The sequence below is a fragment of the Protopterus annectens genome, chromosome 4.part0 (genome assembly GCF_019279795.1).
Source record: "Protopterus annectens isolate FY-2018-M chromosome 4.part0, PAN1.0, whole genome shotgun sequence".
Taxonomy (NCBI): Eukaryota; Metazoa; Chordata; order Ceratodontiformes; family Protopteridae; genus Protopterus; species Protopterus annectens.
The window spans coordinates 1,568,517,186-1,568,535,013 of NC_056733.1; the positions used below are offsets into that span (position 1 = coordinate 1,568,517,186).

General features: G+C 44.5%; 1 protein-coding gene across 1 annotated transcript in view; it reads right to left on the minus strand.

Moving 5' to 3' along the window:
- The window catches only part of UBLCP1 (ubiquitin like domain containing CTD phosphatase 1), a gene marked incomplete in the record, with an annotated part of 598,821 nt that overhangs the window by 223,809 nt on the left and 357,184 nt on the right, over positions 1-17,828 (minus strand). Inside the window, 1 exon segment of the mRNA XM_044069354.1 lies at positions 10,984-11,100. Coding sequence (XP_043925289.1) covers positions 10,984-11,100 — 117 coding nt within the window.

Below are 17,828 nucleotides of genomic sequence, written 5' to 3' on the forward strand. Positions count from 1 at the left end.
TCAATCCACTGGCCAAAACTCCCCTGTTAGGTGGGTGGACCATCTGGCTCTCCTGCGGGCTCCTTTCTCGTGGTAGCTACCACCACCATAGCATCCACCGTAGGGCCCTTAGACCAGTGTGGGCTCTCTTCTGGAGGTGATAACATTTTATCTTGTCTCTTTGGGATCGGTTCAACAGTGTAAAAAGAAGTTATGTCTTACCATAACATTCCACCTGTGTTGTAGAGCTTCATTCATTCATTATTGATAAGACTTCGGTTCCATCCTTGGAACCAATACAGCCAGTACCAAGCTCGCACCAGCCAAAAACTCTCAGCTAAGTCATACCCACAATGCCCCTCTGTCTCTTCAGATCGAGTTTGCCCGCCCTTGTAGTATAAAAAGATTAATAGTGATAGTAGGAGGCTCTGTCTGAGCAGATAACCTCACTAATAAGGAGATCCTAAAGTCCACCAGGAGTCCAGGCAGGGGGAAAGAGGGTGGGAAGTGTTGCATGACTGAAGATCTACAACACAGATGGATAGTTATGGTAAGACAACTTATTTATCTAGTGTTGTAAATCTTCATTCATTCCTTACTGATAGGACCGAGTCCCCAGTTACTTGAGTCCTGGGTGACCCTAAGGAAGGACATTCCTGAGCACCATAGAACCAAAAGATGCTGTTCCCCCTGGAGGCCAAATCCAATTTGTAATAAGTGATAAAGGTATGAGGTCTTGCCCAAGTGGCTACTGTGCAGATATCATCCACAGAGGCTCTGGAATGAAAGGCCACCGAGGTAGCTATCGATCTAGTAGAGTGAGCCTTTATTTTGGAAAGCAAGGACACTTTGTTTTGATGGTAGATGAAAGTAATGGCATTTCTGAGCCAAGAAGATAGTCATTTTGGAAACAGGCTTACCCATTCTGGGTCCTGCAAAAGCTACAAACAATTGATCCGTTTTCCAGAAAGATTTAGTTCTGTCCAAGTAGAAACTAAGTTGCCTATGAACATCAAGGGTATGCAAAAGGTATTCCCCTCTATTTGAATGGTGGGAAAAGAAAACCGTTAGGTCAATAGACTGGTTGATGGAAAAAACAGAAATGACCTTGGGCAAAAAGGAGGGGTAAGTACGCAGAGAAACTCTTTCCCTGTGGAAAATAAAGTATGGTCTCTTGACACTCAAGGCCTGCAACTCGGATACTCTTCTCGCTGAGGTAAGGGCTACTAGAAGTAGAGTTTTCCAACAAAAATTTTATATCACATGAGTTAGAAGGCTTGAAAGGAGGACTTGTTAACGACTGAAGCACCAATGTCAAGTCCCAATGCTCTACAGGAGGCTTGACAGGAGGTTTAATATGTAATACTACTTTCATGAAGGTTTTGCACAGTCGGTGTGACATAACAGATGAACTATCGATTCCATTGTGAAAATTTGCAATAGCTGCTAAATGTACTGCAATCGTCTATGCTGAAGCTCCGGCATGCAACAGGGTAGTGATATACTGTAAGATATTTTGAATAGGCATAGAAAAGGGGTCCATGTTTTATTCTTTGGTCCATCTAGAGAACCTAGTCCACTTACTGAAACACTTTTTTCTGGTGGATGGTTTGGGCAAAGCCAGAAGGATCTCTCGCAAACAGGGGATGAAATATTAAGTAGCCTGGCACTCTTCGGAAGTGGAGAAAAGTACAGTTGTGTACACTTACTATAAATGTAGATGTGTACACTTACCATAAATGTAGATGTTAGAGCGTATTCACTGTTGCAGTCATTACCTTCTACTCTAAGGCCTAAGGTGTTTAGAGTAGAAAGGTCCAGAATTGGACGCCATGATTTGTCTTTTCTGGGTACCAGGAAAAGCCTGGAATAGAAACCTTGTTCCTTTTCCTCTTCTGGTATCGGTTGAATAGCCCCCATGTTTAAGAGGGAAAGTACTTGTTTCTGAGCCTCTGCCCACTTATTTGGGGGCAGGTCTGGCCACCCGTTTGGTGTTGGCAACGTGTGAAAATGAAATCTGTATCCCTGAGACACTACATTTAAAACCCATTTGTCCTGGGATATGAGTTCCCAGTTTTTTGCATGAAGAGCAATCTTTCCCCCCAAAGGGCGGCTGTAAGGTAACTGCTTGGTAATTTTAAAGGAAAGTCATTAAGACTGTTTACCATGGGGGGTGTCTTGTTATTTCCAGATATGGAAGTGGAGGCCCCCCATTGCTTAGATCTGAGAGCCCCTTGCGACTGGAACCTGGTGGTTTTGGTGTGTCTGGGTTTGGCTTGAGTGGATCTGGAAGGAGCTGGAAAGGACCAATTCTTAGTAGGCCAGTGCCTACTAAATCTTGGAGGTTGCACTTGTAAGAAATCTTTCACAGTTTGCATAGATTTAGCTTTATCTTCCATCTTTTTTAGAACTTCTTCAGCCTTATTGCCAAACAGGCGGTCCTGATTTAAAGGAGCATCCAACAATTTTGCTTTAACATGATCAGGCAGAGTTTGCTCCTTAAGCCAAGCATGCCTTCTAAGCACAGAGCCAGTAACAGCAGCCCTGCAAGAGGCCTCTAAAGAATCAAAACCACATTGCAAAGTATGTTTCCCAACTTGTTCAGCTGAATGCAATAAATCCTGTAAATCTTTATTTTCCACAGTCAGAAATCAACATAATTTTCTGTTTAAGCAGTCCCATAATATGCTGTTGATATTTTAGCATATGAAATTGGCAGTTTAAAGCCCTGATTGCCAGGGTTGCAGAAGTATAAACATTTTTACCCCATCTATCCAGCGCCCTGGAGTCTCTATCAGAAGGGGTTGGATTTTTAGCAGTAGAAGCCTTAATGCCCTTGGGCCCCTGAGAAATGGTTTCTGGATCCGCAACAGGATTTCTGAAAAGTAACTTGTGGGACTCAGGAACCCTGTAGTATCTGTCAGGCTTACTAGGAGCTGGAGGCAGGGAATCAGGGGCCATACTGGATTCCGAAAACACATCATCAACAATGTCTAGAACAGGAAGTATAGCCAAAGGACTATGCTGAGGTAGAAGAAGGAAATCCCTAAGCCTTTTTTTAGATTCAGAAAATTCCTGACTTTCCCAGTGGAAATGCTCCCTTAAGGTATGTAAAGTTTCCCCAAAAGAAAAATCCTCAGGGAGGGAAGCAGAAGGAATGGAATTCTCTGTATCAGAATCCTCATAAGTATGGACAAATCCAAGTCATTGGAAGAATTAGAAGAAACAAAGTCCTGATCATAAGAGTCATAGTCAAGCTCAGTCCTAGGCTTCTTAGAAGAGGGGGGGGGGTTGAGTACCCCTGATTAGAGTAATAAGATCTACAGCCATTTTGATCATTTGTTTTTTAGGCAAAGGGAACTGAACATGTGGCCTGGGCGTCAGTTTTCTAGACATAGATCGAGATTTAGGCCTTAGAATTGAAGGCAATGACTGCAACAGTGAAACACGAAGAACATCCAAGCTGTGAGCTTGTGGCTGTGGAGACTGGGCTGAATCAGTACCAGAGGATGAGACAGCAGTCCTTGAAATTGATCCAAGATCCATGGGCTGTGAATCAGGTGAGGCCATGGGAATGGGAACCAGACTTGACTAGGCCGATAAGGGGCAATGAGGCTCACTTTGCTTCTCAACCTTTGAGCTTTCTGCAGAAATTTTGGGATGAGGGGAAACTGGCGAAAGGCATACAGTTGACCCAGGGGCCAAACATGCATCAGAGCATCCCTCAGTGACTTCCCCTGAGGGGGGATCAGGGCAAGTAGCTTCTGCATTTGTTGTTTAGGGGTGAAGCAAACAGGTCGCAGTAAGGTGGAAGATGTGAGCTGCTATTATCAGATCGAGGGACCACTCGTGAGGCATCAAAATGTTCCAGCTCAGATTGTCTGCAATAAGACTGGAGCTCCAAGGAATGTGCATTACTATAAGAAAGTGGTTGGAAGCCATCGCTCAATGAAATATTCTTATGGCCTCCTGACATAGGAGGTAAGATCTGGTTCCTCCTTGTTTGTTGATGTACCAGATGACAGACATGTTGTCCGATTATATTGCAATAGTCTCGGAAGAAAGGGATGAGTGGAACGCTTGCAATGCTAAGAGAACTGCCCTCAATTCCAGGACATTTATGTGCAAATTGGCCTCTGTGGAGGACCAAGTGCCTTGGACCATCCTTCCCTGGAAATGCCCCCCCCCCCCCCGACAGGGAAGCGTCCATGGTCACCGTGGCCTTGGGCTGGGGAAGACAGAATGGTCGACACCAAAGATTTGTTTCTGACTTCATCCACCATAGCATTTCTTGTTTGCAAAGGCTTGTAAGGCGTATCATGTGGTCGAGTGGGTGGGTTAAGAGCACCCATTGTGATGACAGGAGCCACTGTAGTAGTCTCATGTGCAATTTCGCCAGGGGTACTAAGGTAATGGCTGCTGCCATAGAGCCTAATAGATGTAGTACTAGGCATGCTGGTACAAAGGTCTGTGGGAGGAGAAAGTACAGCTGCGTACACTTACCATAAATGCAGATGTTCAAGTGTATTCACTGTTGCAGTCATTACATTTGGCTTATCTGCTTGCAGGTAGCCCTCAGTTGGCCTGATTAACAAAGTCTTGGGTCCTGCGTCGGTTGCTGTCCCTTCTTCTATGACGTCAGGTCGTCAGGGGTATAAAACATGCAGCTGACACCATTACATCAGTTTTTCTTTCCCCAGATGTCAGGTGCCCCCCTAATGGGAAGCAATTAAATATAAAAGTACAAAGATATACCTCCAACAAAAAAGCAAATACACCAAAAATGCTTTTAAGCATAATAGCCAAAAGAAGTTAGGGGGCTGGAGGCTAACCAGGACTGCAACAGTGAATACACTCTAACATCTACGTTTATGTTAAGTGTACACAACTGTACTATGTTCTTCGTGTTTCACTGTTGCAGTCATTACACTGGGTAGATTCCCAAAGCTATGGTTGGGAAGAGGAACTTAGATAGCATTAGGGCCAGCTATAAGGCCTACAAGACTGCAATGGCAAAGCCAGCTCTGGATTTAGAGAAAATTGGCAAATGATAATGCTTGGTGAAAGTATGTACAGAACTCCAGGTAGGGATGCCTCTGAGAAAGGCTGTAAAGGTAGCTGCAGCCCTGGTAATGTGAGGTTTGATCCCCTGGGGGATAGTTTTCCATGGTGCTTATAGCAGAAATGAATGCAACGGCTTATCCATTTAGAAATGGTTTGCTTTGAAATAGCCTTCCCCTCTGCCCCTGAAGCAAATGCCACTAGCAGTTGTTCAGATTTCCTTTGAAGTTTAGTCCTGTCCAAGGAGAATCTAAGTTGTCTGTGCACATCTAAGGAATGAAGTATCCATTCCCCTTTATTCTGTAGATTGGGATAGAAGGTTGGTAAATGAATGGACTGATTAAGAGCCACACTGGATACCACCTTGGGCATGAAGGATGGATTGGTTCTGAGGGACACCCTGTCCGCATGAAAGATAATGAAAGGCTCCACTGCCATAAGGGCCTGTAATTCAGATACCCTTCTAGCTGAAATGTTTGCTAAAAGGAAAGCTATTTTCCAAGAAAGAAATTTTAAGTCTGCAGTAGCAGCTGGCTCGAAAGGAGGTAGAGTGAGTTTCTCCAAGACAAAGTTAAGGTCCCAGGCTGGGGTTGGAGCTCTCCTGGGTGGTCTCAAATTATTGGCCCCTCTGAGGAACTACTTGAGCAGTGGATGAGAGAAGAGGGGAGGTTTCTGTGTTATAATGAGCTGAAATGGCTGAGGCGTGGATTTTAAAGGAGGAAAAAGACAGGCCCTTGTGAAGCATCTCAGTTAAGTATTGTAAAATCTATGGAAAATTGGGTGCTGCTGTGCTCATCCCTTGAGATTGGTTCCAGGCACAGAATCTTTTCCATTTTTTAGCATAAGATTTTCTAGTGCTAGGCCTGCTTGCCTCTAAAATGATATCCATCACAGGTTTGCTGAGGGATGGTAAAGGAGAGAGTAAGTAATTAGCCAGGCTGTAAGGTTCAGTGTTAGAAGCTGAGGGTGCAGAATCTGGTTCTCCTGCTGAGACAGCAGGGAAGGAGTCAGAGGCAGGTGCCATGGAGATAACTGTGACACACTGCTCAGAAGGGGGTATCAGTGTTGGCTCGGCCAGTCTGGAGCAATCAAAATCCTCCTTGGTTTGTCCTGTTTGATTTTTAATAGTACTTTGGAGAGCAGAGGCAGAGGGGGGGGGAGGCATAGACTGATAGGTTTTTCCAGCTGAAGGACAGAGCATCCACTTTCCAAGCTTGGTTGTGGGGAGTCCTTGTGCAAAATTTGTCCAACTGGTAGTTCTGGGGAGAGGCAAACAGGTCTATATCTGGGCTCCCCCATTTGCTTGCCAACATGAATGTCCTTGGTTCCAGTATTCACTCGTGTGGGTCCATGAGGTTTCTGCTTAGTCCATCTGCCAGTGTATTTAATTTTCCTGGCAGGAATTAAGCTTGCAGGTGCACTTTGTAGCTCAAGACTGTGTTCCGCAATGCCATGGCTAGTCTGCAGAGGGGGTAAGAATGTGTACACCCCTGCTTGTTTATGTACCACATAACAGTGGTGTTGTCCGTCTTTACCATTAGTTGTCCTGGAAGAATGTGGTCCTTGAAGGCTGTCAGTGTATTCTGTACAGCTAACATTTCTTTTTGATTGATATGCAGGTGCATTTGACTTGGGTTCCATTTGCCCTGAATGCACTTCCATGCAAGGTGAGCCCCCCATGCATAGTCTGATGCGTCTGTTGTTAGGGTTTGGGCGGCAGGGGGTGGTGTAAAAGGTAGCCCCTTGTTTTGGTGACAGGCCTCTGCCCTCCAAAGGAACTCTAGGCATAGGCAAGGTATGATAGGAATCATTGTTTCTAGGTTCAGAGAATGTTGACACCATAGGCTTTTTAAATACCACTGTAGTTTCCTCATATGCCATCTTGCACATGGAATTAGAAGAATGCAGCAGGCCATGAACCCCAAGGCTTGCAGTATTTGTCTTGCAAATAGCAGGGATTTGTGGCCACTTGTTTGAAGTAGGTTGTCAAATGAATTTGTTTCTCTGGCATGAGGTAAGCCATCTGGGAAGTTGTATTCAAGCTTGCTCCCAGGAATACAATTTGTTGACAGGGTACCAGTTGCAATTTCTTTTCGTTTATGGACAAGTTAGAACCCTTTGTACAAGCCAGATGATTCAAAAGTATGCCTAATTCAGGCAGAAAGCCAGGACAATCATCCAGGTATGGGTATATTTGAATATTTCTTTGCCTACAAAATGCAATAACTGCAGCTGGGCACTTTGTGAATACCCTGGGCGCAGTAGATAAGCCAAAGGGCAGTGCAGAGAACTGATAGTGTGTGTAACCTGCTTTGAAGCATAGGTATCTTCTGCAAGATTCCGTGATTGGGATGTGCAGGTATGCTTCTTTTAAATCTAGTGTTGCCAACCAGGCATCTTTGCCTAGCATAAGAAGCAATTGAAGAGTCAGCATCTTGAATTTTGGAACCTCCAAAAAGGTATTTAGAGTAGACAGGTCCTGGATAGGATGCCATTAATTGTCTTTTCCGGGCACCAGGAAAAGTCTTGAGTAGAAACCTAGTCCCTTTTCCTCGTTGGTACCAGTTGAATAGCCCCTATGCTTAAGAAAGAAAGTACTTGTCTTTGGGCCTCTGCTCACTGATTTGGGGGTAGGTCCGGAAACCCGCTTGGTGTTCGCAATGTGTGGAAGTGAAATCTGTATCCCTGGGACACTATATTTAAAACCCATTTGTCCTGGGTTATGAGTTCCAAATTCTTTGCATGAAGAGCAATCTTTCCCGCCAAAGGGGCAGTCAGTTGATAAGTGCTTGGAAATTTTAAAAGGAAGTCATTGAGACAGTTTATCATAGGGGGAGTCTTATTATTCCCAGATTTGGAAGTGGAGGCCTCCCGCTGCTTAGTTCTGTGTGCCCCCTGGGACTGAAACCTGGGGTTTTTGCTGTGTCTGGGTTTGGCTTGAGAAGACCTGGAAGGGGCTGGAAAGGATCATTTCTTAGAGGGCCAGTGCCTACTAAATCTAGGAGGCTGAACTTGTAAAAAATTTTTAACAGTTTGCATATATTTAGCTTCATCTTCCATCTTTTTAAGAACTTCCTCAGCCTTGTTGCCAAACAGGTGGTCCTAATTTAAAGGAGCATCCAACAATTTAGCTTTAACATGATCAGGCAAAGATTGCTCCTTAAGCCAACCCTGCCTTCTGAGCACAGACCCAATAACAGCAGCCCTGCAAGAAGCCTCTAATGAATCAAAGCCACACTGCAAAGTATGTTTTCCAACTTGTTCAGCAGAATGCATTAAATCCTGTAATTCTTTATTTTCCACAGTAAGGAATCAACATAATTTTCTGTTTAAGCAGTCCAATAACACGTTGCTGATACTTTAACATATAAACTGGCAGTTTAAAGCCCTAATGGCCAAGGCTGCAGAAGTGTAAACCTTCTTACCCCATCTATCCAGTGTCCTGGAGTCTCTATCAGAAGGGGTAGGATTTTTAGCAGTAGAAGTCTTAATGCCCTTGGACCCCTGTGAAATAGTCTGTGGATCTGCAATAGGATTTTTAAAAAAGGAACTTGCGGGACTCAGGGACCCTGTAGTATCTGTCAAGTTTTCTGGGAGCAGGAGGCAGGGAATCAGGGGCCAAACTAGATTCCAAAAAAGCATCATCAACAATGTCTAGTACAGAATGAATAGCTAAAGGCCTATGCTGGGGTAGGAGAAGGAAATCCCTAAGCCTCTTTTTTGAATCATAAAAATCCTGGCTTTCCCAGTGGAAATGCTCCCTTAGAGTATGTAAGGTTTCCCCAAAAGAAACATCCTCAGGAGGTGAAGCAGAGGGAATTGAGTCCTCTGCATCAGAATCTTCATAAGTAGATAAGGGCAAATCCAGATAATCAGAAGAATCAGAAAAAAAAAGAATCCTGATCAGAAGATTCATAATCAACTTCAGTCCTAGGCCTCTTAGAAGGGGGGGGGGGTTGGCTACCCCTGATTAGAGTTATTAGATCTTCAGCCATTCTTATAATTTGTTTTTTTAGGCATAGAGGCCTGAGCATGTGGCCTGGGCATCAGTTTTTTAGGCATGCATCGAGATTTAGGCCTAAGTAAAGAAGGAGGCGTTGATTTAATATGCAAGTCCATAGGCCTGAATACACCCTCAGAAACTGGTGCCTGCATAGCGGCTCCGGACCCATCCAAGATACAGACATCCGCGGGTTCTATAGTTGAAGCATCTCGTGGCATACCGGACTCCAAATGGGTCTCAGTAGATGCCTGCAAATCACAAGTAGTGGGTATCAGGGGCTGCGAAAGCGCCTCACTGAGAAGTGTCATCGGCAGTTTTGGACCTTGGCGGTCTGTCTGTCTTTGCATTTTTTCGGAATCCCGGTAGTCTGATGGCTAACTGATGACATTTCTGGATAATTAAACCAAGAACCGAAATATTTAGAGGCAAAAATATACAGACGACTGATAGTGCGCTGATTAAATAAAGCACAAAACCGACAGCAAGGTACGTTGTGGTCAGGGCATAGGCAAGGAAAACAGTACGAATGAAAATCTTTATGAGGTATTTGCTTTCTACAAGTAATGCAATTATTAACTTTTACTGACATTGGTAAGGAACAAGAAAAAGTTACCCTAATGGGGTACTTCACTTTAGTTCGGTTCTGAAACTCGAAAACGAAAATTTCAGGAGTCGGCAGACCAGCACTTGCGAACTGCTTCTGCTTTGGGCACCGTACGGCAAGAAAGACTGATGTAATGGCGTCGGCTGCATGTTTTATACCCCTGACGACCTGACGTCATGGAAGAAGGGACAGCAACCTATGCAGGACCCAAGACTTTGTTAATCAGGCCAACCGAGGGCTACCTGCAAGCATATAATCCAAATGTAATGACTGCAACAGTGAAACACGAAGAACATCACTAAAGTCACAGCTCTTTGGCAACTGGGAGAATCTCTCAATGTCAAAGGCTAAAGATGTGATATAAACTGCATATGTAGCTGAAAATAATTGGGAATTACTGCTTTGTAGACTCCCCTTAAGGCATATATAGCCCAATGGGGGGTATGCATTCACAAGCCTGGAACATAGAGTTTTAGAACAGCTACATGAGAGGACAACTCAATGTATCAAATTTTTAACCCACCAAAAATGTTACGATGAAGTAATACTGAGATTTCTACTTACTCTACTTACTGAATGAGATCCAAGGAAGTTTAACTAATCAAATCACTTAATAAATCACTTAATCAATTACACTTCAATGCATGCAAATAAGAAAAGACTGCACGACAACACTGAAACACATGCATACAAATAAAATTATGCAGTACGGTGCAAATTTTTCTTGGCACAGAAGAACACTATACCTGGGATCACATACTTCACTGTAAAGCACTGAAAAATGGGCAACTGGTTCACTTCAGGTGGAGCTCACAAAAACCTATCAGAATTAAGCCTTTGTCACTGAGAGACTTCCACAGCAGCCAGACAGCTGTGACTTTAGTGCTCTTGGAGTTACCAGATTGTGCCAGCCTTAGTACACAACGCTAAAAACTGTTTAGTAAGATGAGCAGTGAATACATAGTGCATTTAACTGGTAATTGCAGTCATCAGGACAGATGGCTCAGTACATACATTCTGCATACTAATATATGTAAAATACAGACAGAGAGAATGAAATGATGATAAACTACAAAGTCCCCAGTAGCAGATAAACTGCTGCAAATTTACATGCTGTCCTGCTGCCTAAAGTCTGAATGCTGATAGCGTCTTAACTGTAATTACATTCCAGGAATAAAAAAGAACAAAGTTACTAGAAAAATGTACCAATGAAGGATGAAAAAATATATATCAAATAGCTGGTATATGTACATATGCACACTGTAAGAAAAGTACATTAAAAACAAAAATTTTAGGTTTTTTTTACACTTTAACAATTCATTTCTTTTCTGATTACCTTTAGTCCATTCTGTGGATTCATCAGAAAGTTTCGTCCAATATCATCAAACATAATAGTGTTTTGCCTATTGTAAAAATCTGGGAATTTTCCCCATATCACACCTAGAGGCTTCACCTGTATAGTTAAAAAAAAAAAAAAAGTGTTGAATATAAACTATAACTTTCAAGTACAGCTAACATTAGTTCTACATTAGTATATGGAACAGTTTTAACATCCAAAAACTTATAGGTGATTTTTTTTTTGTTTTTTTACACAAACACAATTTTAAGCACTCGGTTGTTAATACTGATGAATATGCTACAGACTGACTATAGTAATATGAAAAGCGGGAAGACATGGGATTATAAACAGCATGCACTGTACAAATTAATGTGTCAAACTTAAAAAATATTCAGTTACAACGATCACTTTTAAAACTACTGTAAAATAGAGTTGACAGCATCAGTTCTTTAACAATATGTGACACTGACAAGATACTCCTGATGATCTGAGAAGGCTTACAAGAGTGCCATTTGCTTCAGCGACCCTGAATTATTCGGAACCTGTCCAGATGAACTCAGAAAACCAAATGAGTAAAAAAGTTATGTACTCACCATAATGTTACATCTGAGTTGTTGATTCTCATTTACCTTCAAACCTGAGGGACCCGGACCTGGCCACAGATCCAACTTGCCCGCATACTTCAGCTTTGGATCCAAGCTGCAAGCTCCTCCCCTACCCATAATGCCCCTGTCTCCCTCTTCCCCTCAGATCGAGTTTGTTGCAGAAAACAGCAGTATACCAATGAAAAAGAATATGCCCATAACAAACTGGCATAACCACAAAAGGTCTAACAGGGGAAAAACAAGCCAAAGGAGGTGGAGCTAAGACTTTTCCATCTGGTCCACTACACAGCCTACACAAGGCAGGGGGAAGGAAGGATGGAAGGTTAAAGACAAATGAGAATCAACAACTCAGATGGAAAGTTATGGTGAGTACAGAAGTTCTTTATCTGATGATGATGATCTCATTTAATCTTCAACCTGAGGGACAGAGTCCCCAGCTACCAATAAACCCTGGGAGGTCCTCATGGAAGGATATTCCAGTGCATGGCTGAGCCAAAGGATGCCCTGCCCCTGAAAAGAAGATCCAATTCATAATGGGAGATAAATGTGTGCAGAGACACCCAGGTAGCTGCAAAATAGACGTCACCCAAGGAAACCCTGGACCAAAAGGCAGTAGAAGTCGCAACAGACCTCACGGAATGTGCCCGGACATACCCTGGAGGAGATAACCCTTTGGCTCAATAGGCCAAGGACATGCATTCAGAAATCCACTGAGCAACAGTAACTTCAGAAACTGGCTTGCCAAGGAAAGGTTTAGAAAATGATACAAAAAGTTGATCAGACTTACGAAAAGATTTTGTTCTCTGCAAATAAAAGTGCAATTGCCTGTGAACATCAAGCAAGTGCAACTTGTACTTTACATTATTCTGGAAATTTGGAAAGAAAACTGGCAAACTGAAAACCTGGTTAATATTAGGCTCTGATGCCACCTTTGGTAGAAAAGATGGATTAGTCCACAGTGACACCCTACCTTTATGGAATACCATATAAGGGGGCTTGATAGAGAAGGCTTGGATCTTAGAAACACTCTTGGCTGAGGTAATCGGAACTAAAAAAAGCAGTCTTCCATGACAGAAACTGCAACTCAACTGTGGTCACTAGTTCGAAAGGAGGAGAAACCAGGGCCTGCAACACCAAGGTGAGATCCCAAGGGGACGGTGGGTCCTTAACCAGAGGCCTGAGGAGGAAGGTACCTTTCAAAAAGGCCTTACAAAGCTTGGAAGAAGCCAAAGAAGCCAAATTCTCACCTATGTGAAAGTTAGAAATTGCTGCCAATTGTACCTTAACTGTAGAGAAGCTAGTGCCACGATTAAAAATATCTGCCAAAAACTCCAAAATGGCCAGAACTGGTGCAGTGAAAGGATCCAGGTCATGCTGAAAAGCCCAAATCAAGAAACGCTTCCATTTAATTAAATAAACCTCCCTTGTAGATTTGTGAGCCGCTACCAAGATTTTCTTGACAGGAGAAAACAGCCCAGGAGTCCTCACTATCATGGAAACTGGAACAGCCAAGCTTTAGGCTGACTAAGTCTGGGTAAGGGATCTTGGAGGGATGTGTGATCAGATCCAGAAATTGATCTAGTCTCCAAGGTGGATGCACTGCATGAGACCACAGAGAGGGGAGCCAAACTTGGCGAGGCCAGAAAGGGGCAATGAGGATCACGTAACTCCCCAGCCATCGAGCATTCTAAATGAACTTGGATATTAGAGGAAGCAAAGGGTACACGTACAGCAGACCGGAGGGCCAAGCATGAACTAGAGCATCTCTTGGGGGTTCCCCCAGAGGGGGGTTCAGAGTAAAATACTCACTGTACTTCATGTTGGAAGGATAGGCGAAGAGATTGCAGCAAGGCTGAACCCACTTTAGAAAGATCTGTTCTGCTACTGAAGGATTCAGAGACCACTCATAAGGCATCAGAATAGACCGGTTGAGCCTGTCCGCTAGAATGTTAAACCTTCCCGGAATGTGCACTGCCACCAGAAAACGGCCGGTGGAAATCACACATCCCCACAATCTCAAGGCTTCACTACAAAGGGGATAAGATCTGGGCCCTCCCTCCTGTTTTTTGATGTACCAGACTACTGACATATTGTCCATTTGTATGGCAATAGTCCCCGGAGGAAGAGAGGCATGTAGCATTTGCAACGACACGAGCACCGCCCTCATCTCGAGAACAATGATACGTAGATTGGTCTCCAGAGAAGACCAAGTGCTTTGGACTGTCCTTCACATGCAATGCCCCTCACCCACACCCAAGCAAGGAAGCATCTGTGGTCACCGCAGTCGTGGGGGAGGGAAGAACAAACGGACGACCCTGAAGGAGGTCCAGGAATTGGAGCCATCAAAGAAGGGAGTCCTTGCAAGCTTGTGACAATCTAACAGGATGTGACAAAGGAACCTCAGAGATCACCTGTTCATCTTGATATGATATAGTAAGCGTCTTGGAGATCCACCGAGCACATCCAGTTGTTTATCTGCAGGAAGGGCAGAATAGACTGAAGGGTGACCCCATCTGCAATTTTTGTCTTGGCAAGCCCCCAGTTTTCTTTGGCACCAAAATGAACCTGGAATAAATGCCTAATCTGGATTGGTCTGGGGACACAGGCTGGATGACTCATTTTTCAAGCAGCCTGGAAACTTCCTGCTCCCACTGCGTGGGTGGAAAGTCCGGGAGGTGTTTGGCAGGTATTGGTGGTTGAAGAAAGGGGATAGAGTATCCTCTGGATATTATCTGCAGGACCCAACGATCATTTATCGACTCCCAGGCTGCTGGGTGCAGAAATAGGTGTCATCGACTGCCTCCGACGACGAGCAGTCAGGCAACCCTTCAGGGCTGCTGTGAGGGTCTGTCCGGGAATGGATCCAGAGATCTTTGGTTCCTCTGGCCCTCTCTGCCACGGGGGCAGCATCTGTCATATCCCCCTCTGCCTCTGGAGGAAGGTGAATCCAGAGTGTCCTGGGAAGAGCTTTGAGCTTTCCGGAACCACATCTTTACACCACACTGATTCCTAGAGAAGGATCATTGTGGGGTGGAGAAGCGGATCCAGACAGCAGGCAAAGTCTTTCCATCCTCCTTGCTCTGGACCAAGGTATCTCAAACTGTTTTTCCAAACAGGGTGGAAACATCATAGGGAGCGTTCGTAAATGACACCTTGAAGGGCTCTGAGAAAGCACAAAGCCAGAGCCAGGCCTGATGGCTATGCCTGTCCCGGCTGCCCTAGAGGCACCTTCTGTAGCATGTGATAATAGCCTCATGGAAGTATTTGATATCGATGTAAGGGGGCCATTAGGGAGGAGAACACCTTCTGATCTGCCGACTTGGACCCTGGGGCCGACTCTGCGATCTCTTTGACCAGGTCCCTCTGTAGTCTGATGACATGTGCCAAGTAGTTCAGTGCATGTAAGGCAAACATGGCTGAGGCATAAGCCCACTTCCTGAAATGGTCCATGACCTGAGACTACCTGTCTGGAGGACAGACTGTAGAGCTCTCCTGTGCTAGCTCTTTCTTGGTGGCCGCAGCAACCACCATGGCATCAACTGGGGATCCCTTTGATCAATGTTGCCTATCTGATGGAGTGCTGAGTACTTTGGGAGGGGGGGTGCTTGGACACAGGCTGAACCATATCCGGTTCCTTCCATGCCCTAGATGAAATCAGATCCACATGAGGATCTGCAGGCAAGGACACCCAGGAAGTAGCGGGTCCTGTGCCAAACACCTCCAGGAATACAGACTCATCTGGGATGGACTTCTGGGTAGAACACCCACTGCACTGACGCAAGATTTCCATGACATCTCCAAAGGAGACATCTTCCCCTTCCTCCAAGTTGGTATCATCTATGAGGGACTCTGGTGGGGAGTCCAATGCCTCCTCTTGCATGTGTGCTTCCGAGGGGGCTCCTCAGGAGGAAATTCCAGGGAGGACTCAAAAGCCTCAGGGAGTTCCCAGGAGGGAACCTCCTGGGGAGAAGTGGAAACAGGCTGTTCCTGAGGGAACAGAATGGCAGACTCTGACCCAGAAAGAGAGGGATTCACTTGAGCTTCTACATGTTCAAATAACTATAGGTAAAATCTAATACCACTTCCTTGAAAGATACAGTTCCCCCACTATGACCCAGGAAACGCACCTTGTTTTTAAACTTACTGGAGACACTCACCATTCAGCCCAATACCATGTTGATGAGTGACTAATTACCCCACTATTAACTGTGAATCCTACACAATACCAAATGTACAGGCACAGACATTCCTGGATTTTGTAAATAAAATCCCTGGACCAGATTGTCAATACAGTAACCAGGAGTGCAACCATACTGGATCTGGACCTCACTAAGGTGGGAGAGTGCTGCACATCCCCTAGTGTATTGTCTTCCCTGGTAAGGTCAGACCACAAAATAGTCCCCTTTAAAGCAAAAAATAAAATCTGGACCCTCAGCTAATCCGGAAATATTCAGGAACTACTCTAAGGCTAACTTCCTGCTACTGAGTGTTAACCTGGCAAACTTTCAAGCCCCTATAAACCCTGAAAACACTGCTGCCTATGCAGAACTGTTCACAGAAACCCTATACAAGCATGCTACATAGCTGCATAAAGGTAGTTGTCCTGGAAGAATGTGGTCCTTGAAGGCTGTCAGAGCATTCTGTACAGCTAACATTTCCTTTTAATTTATGTGCAGGTGCACTTGACTTGGGTTCCATTTGTCCTGAATGCACTTCCCTGCCAAGTGAGCCCCCCATGCATCGTCTGATGCGTCTGTTAAGGTTTAGGCGGTAGGGGGTAGTGTGAATGGTAGTCCCTGTTTTGGTGGCAGGCATCTGCCCACCAAACGAACTCTAGGCATAGGCAAGGTATGACAGGAATCATAGCTTCTAGATCCTGTGAATGTTGACACCATAGGATTTTGAGATACCATTGTAGTTTCCTCATATGCAGCCTTGCATATGGAATTAGAAGAATGCAGGAGGCCATGAACCCCAAGGCTTGCAGTATTTGCCTTGCAGATAACTGGGTTTTTGTGGCCACTTGTTTGAAGTAGGTTGTCAAATGAATCCGTTTCTCTGGCGTGAGGAAAGCCATCTGGGAAGTTGTATTCAAGCTTGCTCCCAGGAATATAATTTGTTGACAGGGTACCAGGTGTGATTTCTTTTAATTTATGGTGTACCCCGGACAAGTCAGCACCCTTTGAACAAACGCCAGATGATTCAAAAGTATGTCCTGGCTTTCTGCCTGAATTAGACAATCGTCAAGGTATGGGTATATTTGAATATTTCTTTGCCTGCAAAATACGACTGGAGCTAGGTAGTTTGTGAATACCCTGGGCACAGTAGATAAGCCAAAGAGCAGTGCAGAGAACTGATAGTGCATGTAGCCTGCTTTGAAGCGTAGGTATCTTCTACAAAACTCCCTGATAGGGATGTGCAGGTATGCTTCTTTTAAGTCTAGTGTTGCCAACCATGCATCTTTGCCTAGCATAGGAAGCAGCTGGTGAAGAGTCAGCATTTTGAATTTTGGAATCACCAGAAAGGTGTTTAGAGTAGAAAGGTCCAGGATAGGACGCCATGTATTGCCTTTTCTGGGCATCAGGAAAAGTCTCGAATAGAAACCTTGTCCCGTTTCCTCTTCTGGTACCAACTGAATAGCCCCCATGCTTGAGAGAGAGTACTTAATTTTGGGCCTCTGCCCACTGATTTGGGCATAGATCTGGCCACCCGCTTGGTGCTGGTAACGTGTGGAAGTGAAATCTGTATCCTTGGGACACTATTTAAAACCCATTTGTCCTGGGTAACGAGTTCCCAGTTTTTGGTCTGCAGACCAATCTTTCCGCCTAAAGGAGCATTCAGTTGGGAAGTGCTTGGAAGTTTTAAAAGCAAGTCATTGAGGCAGTTTTCCATAGGGGGGAGTCTTACTACTCCCAGATTTGGGTGCAGAAATCCCCCACTGCTTAGTCTTGTGTGTCCCCTGGGCTGAAATCTGGGCTTTCTGCTGTGTCTGGGTTTGGCTTGAGAAAACCTGAAAGGGGCTGGAAAGGATCAATTCTTTAAGGGCCAATGCCTACTAAATCGAGGAGGCTGAACTTGCAAGAATTCTTTAACAGTTTGCATAGATTTAGCTTTATCTTCCACCTTTTTAAGAACTTCCTCAGCTTTGTTGTCAAACAGGCGGTCCTGATTTAAGGGAGCATCCAACAGTTTAGCATTAACATGATCAGGCAAAGATTGCTCCTTAAGCCAAGCATG